This window comes from Branchiostoma floridae, chromosome 4, assembly GCF_000003815.2.
Source record: "Branchiostoma floridae strain S238N-H82 chromosome 4, Bfl_VNyyK, whole genome shotgun sequence".
In the NCBI taxonomy this organism is placed as follows: Eukaryota; Metazoa; Chordata; class Leptocardii; order Amphioxiformes; family Branchiostomatidae; genus Branchiostoma; species Branchiostoma floridae.
This window is the reverse complement of record NC_049982.1, coordinates 18,178,940-18,189,533: the sequence shown is the minus strand read 5'-3', so window position 1 is coordinate 18,189,533 and position 10,594 is coordinate 18,178,940. Positions and strand designations below refer to the sequence as shown.

At 40.6% G+C, this 10,594-nt stretch overlaps 1 protein-coding gene across 16 annotated transcripts in view; it reads right to left on the bottom strand.

The window, feature by feature from the left end:
• The window catches only part of LOC118412958 (signal peptide, CUB and EGF-like domain-containing protein 1), a 61,624-nt gene that overhangs the window by 23,916 nt on the left and 27,114 nt on the right, over positions 1–10,594 (bottom strand). For 11 of the 16 annotated variants that reach the window (XM_035816037.1, XM_035816035.1, XM_035816036.1 and 8 more), the window contains 3 exons: positions 4,201–4,338; positions 3,176–3,292; positions 2,714–2,839 (listed from right to left, as the gene is read on the bottom strand). The exons of 1 other annotated variant lie outside the window; for it this stretch is intronic. In XM_035816037.1, coding sequence (XP_035671930.1) covers positions 2,714–2,839; positions 3,176–3,292; positions 4,201–4,338 — 381 coding nt within the window. The remainder of the gene's footprint in view (positions 1–2,713; positions 2,840–3,175; positions 3,293–4,200; positions 4,339–10,594) is intronic. 4 more of the 16 variants (XM_035816040.1, XM_035816051.1, XM_035816038.1 and 1 more) reach the window with 2 other exon arrangements.

Genomic DNA, 10,594 nt, shown 5'->3' with positions numbered 1-10,594 from the left:
GGTACCCGTTTCGCTGGCGACAAAAAATGGGGTTGTTCAATAGTCTATTTCCTACCCTTGTAACAAAATCTCTAGTGAAAATTCAATATTCAATAGTAGAGAGTTGACAGGACAAATACAAAACAGGACATGTGTAACCTACATTCATTTCTTCTTCAAATAAGCCATTCATGTCTTTGCATGGTCACAGAAACAATACTACTGCATGGAAAAACTCATTCAACTTCAGTTTCAGTGTCGTCCTATGTTACTCTATCGATAAACTGCCTATTGGGGTTGGGTTTCACATATTCTCCCTAGCATGAAGAATTCAAAGGTTACTAGAATCGAGCCTTTCTCAAGGTTTCATTGTGAAGCTTTTCTATTCATCAAGAACTCCTGAGTGCTGGCATAGTTTGCCTAAGAAAGCAATTCATTGCCTTCCCCTGTCATCAAAAGGTCAATGCTTAAAATAGATGTCTTAAGTAGCATCTTTATTTGTGGAATTCCTCATTGGGAACGAGTCATTTGGGGACCTCTGAACACATGTGTAATCAACTGTTCCAAATGTATGGTGACTTCAAATTTTAATGAACTAACAAGATAATAGAGATGATTAGGAAGCCTTGTTCATATATTTCTGTTCAGGAAAGCAGTCTAGCACGTAAGTACTTTATGCTAGCAAATTACTGGGAAATGAAACATATTTTACAAAAAACTGTGAAAGCTTGCTGTTCAAGGGATGCAAAGACCTTGCCATTTTTGTTTGAGAATCAAAATGACCAAAAGTTCACAAGGCTAACTTTCTGTGAGCTATATACAGTAAATAGTATACAGTAAAAAAAGGACAAAAAGGAGAAAGGGTTTTGAACAACTGGATAGCACAGCAATTTCAGATGGGAAAGAAGTTTTCTTAACACATTTAAGTTGTCCAAAGTACTGTTTAAACTGTTTTCTCAGGGCTTTAATCCCTTAGATAAACATATTAAGCCAATCTCTAAATGGTACCACACAGTACAGAATGCTGGTTACTCTAACCAATCTTTTAATACTTGGGGAACACCGCTAAACTTTTCATGGCATACTTTCATACCATCAACTGGAAATAACTAACCCCAAAATGTCAGAAGAGGCAAAGAAAGAAGTTTAGAAGACATCCCTAATGTTTGCAGACACATTTGCAAGCAGGACAAGAGAAGTAAACAGAAAAGGATACACATATCCTGCAGTCCAGATGGGCAGCAAGCTTATAGGAGAGCGAAGTCAGATGAACGTACCTTTAGCTTTGGTCCAGGAAAAACACAAGCAGATAAGGCATGGCAGGAGCACCAGTCTTCTGAATGTATCCATCACAAGAGAAGTGGTAATCCTGTTGAATCCTGAAGGGTTCTTAGGAGGAAGCACAAACACTGCAGAGTATGTCTTCAGGCCTCAGTGCAACACGAGTAAAGCTCAACCCATATCGACAACGTGCAACTGCCAATCAGCTGAGCTGGGCACCCCCCGGGGACTAGAAAGGATGCATTGTACAGGGAGTCTGCAGGGGGCAGGTCAGGTTCACTGGAAACGGCGGCCGTCACCGCCCGCTGCCGGCACAGGTCTGCACGCACCAGCAGCAGCCCAGCACTGCCCCACTCTCCTACGTAAACTGTCAGGCTCGCCTGCCAATTTGTAACCAAAAACCCGCTGTATTAAGGTAGAAATATTTTAAGCCTTGCACCATTCGGGACGAGAAGCACACCGTTGTGACCACGCTGTTTGCCGAGGATGTACTCCGTCTCCTGGGCTGGGGCTTTTGAAGTGCCGCTGCCTTTCCGCCCGGGTGGAAAATGAATTTGTAATGACTTACATCTCAGTTGGACAGCTCCGAGAAACAAACACTGCGGGCCAGCCTGCCACTGTGTCAATATTGCCTTTCAAGCCTTGTCTGTGTCAATCCTCAACAGAGTTAAACACACATACCACGTGCAGGACATCAGATGGATGCACAACATACATCCCTGCCTGGGGAAAGGAGAACTAAGCGCACAAAACTCGAACGAAACTCACTCGGTCTTTTCCATATTTTCAACATGTACGATACCCCGGTCACTAACGGACTGCACTTATATGGTACTTGACTGACTTGCCATGATTTGTTTAGACATGATATCTGGAATTCCTCTAGTTACTAAGGACCTGCTTACACCACTTTATCAGGTATATGGAGATCAGAGAAGGGTGACACATGCGACATACCAGAGGTGTTGGATTCCTATCTAAGACAGTGCTTTATGCTGGTATGCATTATTTTCTGAGGATCATTTTCTTTGCCAGCTATTTGGTCTGCAGCATGTTCTGGACATTCAAACATTAGCAGGAATGTTCCATGTATGAAGAAGTGCTGGCATACGAGTAGAATTCAGCCCATACAGTACTGGTTCTCACCACTAGATGGCTCTTTTAAACAACAGTGGTTACAGGTTTTGAACTCCCCTATACAGGGTCCTGGGACAAATGTAAGTTTCAATACCAGAAATCTTCAAGGGGTGATCATGAATCAAAAGTTGATACATGTATGTGCCAAAAGGTTGGTATTTTCAACATGGACCTTTTCTGCAAAAATCACTGTCCAATGTAATGTACATTGAACAATATAATTCATGACATACACATGCTAATGTAAACCCATCAGTGTAGTATTTTACAAACTCTTAAATGTCTGCTGAGAATAAGATAAAGAATGGTGTCTTACCAGACTCACCTATACAAGTCTTGCCATCGGAGGCCAGGAGATAGTTGAGATGACAGGTGCAGACAGGCCCGTTGTCTGTATCCTGGCACTCGTGCTGACAGCCTCCGTTACCATGGGAACAAGTCACTGCAGCAGGGAAGAAGACTTGTGATGACATAACCAAATCTTAAGTAAAGATGCTAAACGTAACACTAAATCAAAACTAAAGGTATGGCTTAATGTTATTGACTTATGATTATGAAAGAACTCCTGTGTAGCATCAATAAATACAATAACTGCCTAATGAATGTTCCCTACTACAGAATAGTCAGCAACATCATGTGAATAGTAGAAACATGTGACAACATCATCATATTATACATGTAGAAGGCTAATTTTATTTTTCTGGTATTCATGCTAGCCGTATATAAGTTATAACAGTCACTGCAGTGCAGTGTATACATAATACATTTTACAATGTACCTATACAGTCCTTCCTGTTGGGAGCAAGTTCAAACCCAGGCCTGCACTGGCAGATAGTTCCCCTGTTAGTCTCCTGACATATGTGGGCACAGCCATGTTCCTGCTTCTTACAGTTCCCTGGAATGACATCACAACATCCTGACTTCATTGTCACAAGCACTCAGAAGACTTATTCCATTAATGGAGAAACAAACATTCTTTTGTAGGAACAAGTCTGGCATGTACCTCCATGTGCAATATTATCTGTAGGGCCTCACAAAATCGAAACTAATGTATGAAAAACTATGATTGGATTTAACTGATCATGTTTTGCTCAGCTTTTTAAATGTGTCATCTTGATATACAAATATTGCACTACAGCTTTTCATATTTGTCACCATAAATCAAAATGAGGTATATCAAAGTGATTTTGGAACTGGCAGTATATCCCTGACATGGGCTTGACTGATATCACATGGTAGAAGGTTACTAGGGTAAAGTGCAGGGTTTATATAACTTTGCTGTGTTTGGAAGAGTCCTTGTCAACGACCAGATGAAGCTCCTACCAAGAATGTTCTCACTGCACAGAGTCAGGTTACACACTGACATCAGCACCTGTTGACAGCACCGGCCTGGAACCCTCCTCACATGGAAATGGCACTACCACTTCCTCGCTTAAATATTTAAGTACATAAGTAAATAAGTTTCTTCTTCCAAGATCTTCCCCTTATACATGTTTTACTCCAGATGAATCAACTCTTAAACAGCTTGAGAAATATTCTTTTTTTAAACATCAACTTGACAAAAATTTACACTTTTCACCATCACTACAGTTACATCTAAATGCTATCTTGATGATATAATCTGCATATCACTGTGACAGCATTTTTCTTATGTACATGTACAATGTAGCAATTCTGTTGAATCAGACAAACGTAGATCATAAGCCACCATGGTTCAGAAACATAAATGCATGAATCTTGCATAGCAAAAACCATCTAGCTTACTTATCTAAACCGGACCCAAACCACAGAATGTGTGCTCACCACTACCTTTGTTACTGATGCAGGTGTGGCCGTTGTCACTCAAGACGAAGTCTGCACTACAGCGGCACTCATAACTCCCCATGTTGTTCAGACAGATCTGCTGACAACCACCACGGTTTACAGCACATTCATCAACATCTGAGAGGGAAAAAAGGGAAACAATATACAGAACATTGTACTTCTCCAGTACATGAATCATGTTCGTACTTCTCCCAAATAAAAATCAGTTTCCTTGATATGCAAATTACCCAATCATTGGCTTAACAGTCAAGTAAATTTCACAATTAGGTCTTAACCATACTTCCAGTTTTAATGTTATGACAACAGCATACATACTTGTATACTATTAAATCTAGGCTTCAACTGGCTTTAACTAAGTTTAAGTAATACAGTGCAATGTACAATGTACTTGTGACCAGGAGGAAATCATGTGTCAGAAGGAGAATCATTCATTTTGTTATCCTCCCACTGTTTATACAATTCTCTCACTCGTTCTGATACACATCTACAAATTCCGAGGGGCAGTTTGAAAATTTCCTTCAGGGGATGACACTGTCCTAAGATAATTTTCCTTGACATCAGTTGGAAGCCAACAGCAAATGACATCCCATCATACACCAGCCATCCTGATGTATGAAGGGTACACATCATAGCGTCAGACCTGTCTACACTGGATTTGTGCCAGCTCACGTCCCTCATCTTGTTCTACTTACTGTTTCCAAAACGTCAAGTTGGCAAATTCTCCTTGAAGTGAAAATAAACCACTGCATAATGGCATGTTTATTTTTCCTGCCCCTGACAGAGCTTATTTCCCCTACAAGTGAGGACAGATTGGCTGGGATGTTATCTGTAGGACAGGTCAAGAGCCTGGTACTGCAGGAGAAAACTTAGAGTGTGTGAGCAGAATATTGATAGCTTTGAACAGTGTTGCTTCTTGCCAAACATTTAAGCTGACGATATTGTAGGAAACACTTTGAGTTACACCAGAAGGGACAAAAACTGGATGGTGATAAGTCAGTTGTGACAGTGTTAAGCTCTCACTGTAGCACAGTTCTCGGCTTTTGATTAAATGGCTAAGTGAACTGCCTCTCATACATATAAATGATCGATGAAGCCCAATCCCCTGTCAACAAGACCTGAACGCATTTCTCAGATTAACTGTTCTGAGAAGAGGACTGCCTCCTGAGAAGAGTGTTGTGCTTTAATTCACCTAACCTTAAGTATTTCACATTTAGCTCAAATGGGGCAGAGGCAAAAGCTAAATGTAACTTAATGAAAAGAGTGATGGAGACAGAATATTACAAGAAAGGGGGGACAAAATGTACAGGGCTGGTGCAAACTTTGTCTTACCATCCTTAACACCGTGTAATATGATGCAGCTTTATATTAATATAAGGCATTTTTTTTGGAGATATCAACATAAAGCACTTGTAAAGCAACAGGGTGGATAAGTCATTTTTTTTTTCATTTTTACTTGACTCAAATTTGCCCCCACCAAAAAAAAACTATTTCACTCATTAATGCAGGTCAATTGATGTGTGTCTACTTTTTGAGTGTGTCAAGTAGAAAATAATGGTCAGCCTTTGCACATTTTGCTTTCTCATCAGGCAATGTTTCTCATCACAAACACATAACCTACATTTCCCACTGGGCAACATTACATGTTCCCAGGAAAAAAGCTTCAGTGTGTTCTCTCCTTCAAAAATGTTGAAACTTCACTTAAAATGTTCAGAATACTTCCCAAGGCCTGAACATAGTTACCTGACATATGAGGCTTATCTGGTCTAACTCACTAGACTAGTGTTCCTATACCAGAGACAGGAGTAAGTCACAAGTATAGTATACACGTAGTGCTTAGTATGAGTAATAATGCATTCTTTGTCTGATGTCTATAACGCTGGTTATCCTTTATCCGAGGGTAACCTATATTCGTTGTTTGTAAGAAAAAATGTATTTAGGGATATGAAGTCAACGGATGGTGGTTTCAAATCGGAACATTTTGAAAATATGGCATATTTGAAACCACTGTCCACAGATTTAATACTCCTAAATGTGCTGTTTTAAAAGACAACGGATAAAGGTCACCCCACGGATAAAGGTGAACTAGCGTTATAAGAATACTAGTTTCTAGTTCTTATATTGAATTTTCATTGTCTATATGATAAAGTGACTATCATTAATCACCTGACCATCAACAATAACCAGCATTCTTCTTGTAAAAAAATCCAACTTCCATAAAAGTACATTGGCATGGCCTGATCTGAGTCGAGTACTTTTTCCTTCCTGAAATTGACCTACCTTTTTACTGGATAATCTTTTAAGTCAAATAAACACATGGTGATCAAAGACTGCACTGAATCCGGTATATTTGTCCAAGTAAGATTCTGGAGTTACTGTACATTACTTTCCGTTCATCTTCAAAGCATGAAGAAGATTCTCAATAAGCAGGGAAAGCTTGGTTAGTCCAGACTACTTTTAGGAATAACATCTCCTGCCAACGCCGTAAACAAAGTGTCTTGAAGGGCTCAGACTGAGGTTTATCTTGATAATTTCACTCTCCACCTCATCAATTACTCTGCAGCAAGACCTGCAAAGGGCTGCACACAATGGCGGTTAAAGACCACTGAAAACAAATTAACACCCAATTCTGGACCTTTTTAGTTAAGCCTCTAATCGAAGGCAACATCTGAGATATTCCAAGCATGTAAAAAGGCTGTCATGGGTATGTGGGTACTGCTGGTCATAGGAAAGGGAGCCAGGGAAGATGATCCACTGAGACCCTGTTTAGACTGGGACCAGTTAAAGGGTTCACATGCTATTTTTTGAGAAACCAGAGTCTTGTTAAATCCTTACTTACCTTACCATACCTAGTTCCATCCTCATGCCCATTAAACGATAAATTAAAACAGGTTGAAAATAGATTTTTAATTGTTTCTGGAGCTTGGTTACAACACTTGATTCTTAGAGTCATAAATCGGATTGGTTTTTCTCTAGAATAACTTCTAGAAGTGCCAATAATAAATAGGTACTGACAGGTATCATTGTTCTACAGGCAAAACAAGGATTTTCATACGAAAAACCTACAAGTAACAAAGTAGCAGTCTATTTGTAAGAGTATCAGTGTCCAGAACGCTGAACTGACCTACATAACGTTATAACATTTAAGGTGGTATCTCACTGCACTTGCGACACCGGTGTGGCACTGCGGGGTTTGTAGATGATTCAATGACATTTCAGATATGAAGAACAAATTTTCTTACGTGCTGTGCATATTGTCGTCTTCTAATACATACTTTTACGTATTATGCAATATTTAGATTATAAAAAAAAATCGGCAAAAATAACAAAACAGTGCCACAGTGAACGAACCCTGCAGTGCTGCACCGGTGCCTCAATTAAGTGCAGTGACATACCACCTTTACGACCAAATGCTGTAAGATGAGTGCAGACCTGACTTCATCCAGATGATAATAACAGCCTTCAGTAGTTCTCTCCACTGAATGAGGATGTGAGAACAGAGCAACGTCCAATCAGTTCCTACAAAACTACTAACTTGTGTGACACAATGACAGTAATTCACCCTAATAAGTTAAATTTGAGGAAGCCACCAAATGTCTGCTGTGTTGTGGATTTTTTCCATGTCTAAATTTCCTTAGGGTGACTTAATCCTGCTATTAGCCACTACTGAGTCTGCTTGGCAATGTCACTCCTCAGCTTAAGTCAAATTAAAATTTCACATCGAACCTGTGAATTCCACACCTTAGTGAATCAGGTCACACTTAAGGCTCTTTGCACCAGGAATGTGTAATTCACATGGCACAAGGTCACAGTAATAAAGCTGGCCTTGGTTTTATAGAGCCACTTAATACTGCATTAAGGCCGGTCAACCTCCACCATCAAAGCAGCTTACTGTGGAATTAGTGTGGTGTCATAAAACAAGGACAAGATCTAGCATTACTGCTTATGTTAAAATAACTTAATGATCTCAGTAGGGATGTCCAAGGGGTTAGTAAAACTAACAAGCTGTCCACAAGCTGTCATACTAAAACCCCAGGCCTTTGATACTTGTACGTTTTAAACCTAGATGTATTGGCCAGGGCTACCCACTGGTAGCCATTAAGCTACAAGTGGCACATACATCATGCTTAAAGATTAAGCCATTGGCAGAAAAACTTGATGTAGCTATAGTTGGCTGAAAAATACAGCATTTAATCATATCTACAACTCTCAAATTTTGCAAATACTTAAAATTGCTTTATGACAGGTTTAAGGGACCGTACGGCATTTAGCGAGGGGGGAGGGCCGGTCGCCAGGGGGGGGAGGGCCAAGCAAAAAAATATTTTGCCAGGGGGAGGGCCTAGCAAATTTTTTTTTACTTGGGGGGAGGGCCAAGCAAAAAAAAATAGCTTGGTCTGCCAGCAAAATATGTCCCTTAAAATCCAAGAAACGGCGTTTCAGAGGGTCAAGATTTCAAAATTTTTCTGGACCTCTGCAAGGGATCGCCCGAGGTTGGCGCTCGGGATACAGTGAAAATGCGAAAGGGAGGGGGCGGGGCTTATGCATGACGCCCTCGAAAACCTTCTTCACGCACAGAAATGTTATTAAACTCTAGATTAGTCTGCCAGCAAAATCTACCCCTGTCTTATTGCCCTCAAAATGTAAGAAATGGCGTTTCAGAGCTCGAGGGTAAATATTTGCAAATTTCCCTGGATCCCTTTTGACGTGACCGGCCTCGCGCCTTTGATGACCGACATCGTGATAATGTGTTTGGGGGGGATTTAATTTTGTATTTCTAAATTGAAATGCTATTAAAGTTAGCTTTGTTTGTCAGCAAAATATCTCCTCAAAACTGAAGGAAATAGCTTTTAAGAGGGTCAAGATTTCAAAATTCTCCCGGACCTACCTTGCGATTCTTCGTGCCTTTGGCGCCGAACATGGTGTTCGGAACGTCGTTCTCAAAAACTTGAAACCCTCGTATTTTTTTTTTTTTAATAGAAATGTCATCTAACCAGCAAATTTTACCATAAAAAAGCAATGCAGGAAATCGTGGCAAAAAAAGCGTGGCATTTCTAAAAGATCTCCTGCAAGTCTGCGGTCTCACGCCCGCCGGCGGCTAGAGAGAGGCTTACCCCGCCGTGGGAAAATCAGCGTCACGCGTCGGCGCCCCCCTCCCCACTACAGTTTTGGAAGTCGAATCGTGCTGTCGTTTTGGTTTTCATTTTTTCCCCTGATTTACCGTAAGTTATTACCACCACAGAACCAAGAAAAAGTCCAAAATATATGTAAATTGAAAATAGTTTCCGTCAAGCCGCTCAGGCCCGCGAGCGTAAATTTAGGGAGCGGGGCGCGCGCCGCTTCGTGGCGCAAATCTAACGTTACTAGAAATCCAGGTACAACTGTTTTTTAGCTGTTGTTTTAATATCAAAACAATGAAATAGCTTCTATAAAGCAAATATTTATGCCTCTATAAAGCAGATATTTATCCCTCTATTTAGCAGATATTTTGAGCCATTCTGTTTTCCTTTTTTTACTAGGGGTGAGAGATCTGCTTCTCGATGAAAATCATGAAAAAGTATGACGCAAAGCACATTTCCAAATGCGGGAGCGCAGTGTTTTATTGGCGTCTTGAATATTTTTTTCAAAGTTGATAGGAGGGGGGAGGGCCAAGCAAAAATATTTTGTCTTGGGGGGAGGGCCTAGCAAAAAAAATTTTACCTGGGGGGAGGGCCATGCAAAATTTTTTTGACCCGACCCTCTGGCGACCGGCCCTCCCCCCTCACTAAACGCCGTACGGTCCCTAAGTGTCACCTAGTGAAGATGTTGCCCTGGGTGAAGGGAAGAATGCCAGATCTTGGCTTCCTCACTCCTCACTTTCCAGCCAATTAAAGACTTCTTGAGGGAAATGCTGAATTCTTGGGAAAGAGCAGCATTAGAGGTGGTGATGGAACTTCTTAGCAAGCGTCAGACTGATATTTACAGCTCCTCCCTTATGTGTAACCAGAACTTACAACCAGTATAGTTTCTTGTCATCAAGTAAAGGTCATTTTTGATTTGCTATTTCCATTCCTTGAAATGGCAATGTCATAAAAGAGGCCTTGCTAACACTGATAAGATCATGAATTTTAGTGCTACAGTACATTCAGGTATCTCCCCATATTATATCATATATACTGATGAATGTATTGAGTGTTTATCACTGGCAATTGAAAAATCTGACATATAGCTTGTAGGAAACAGCTAGCTGAAAAGAACCCATAGATAAAGTACTATAATTTATCATAAAAGCTCTGGATGAGAAATGTCTTGACGTTGAAGACGGAGACGATACAGCAAGTGAAGGCTGACGTACAAACCTTGTACATGTGTATTGTCCTGCGTCACCAGAATGCAGGGA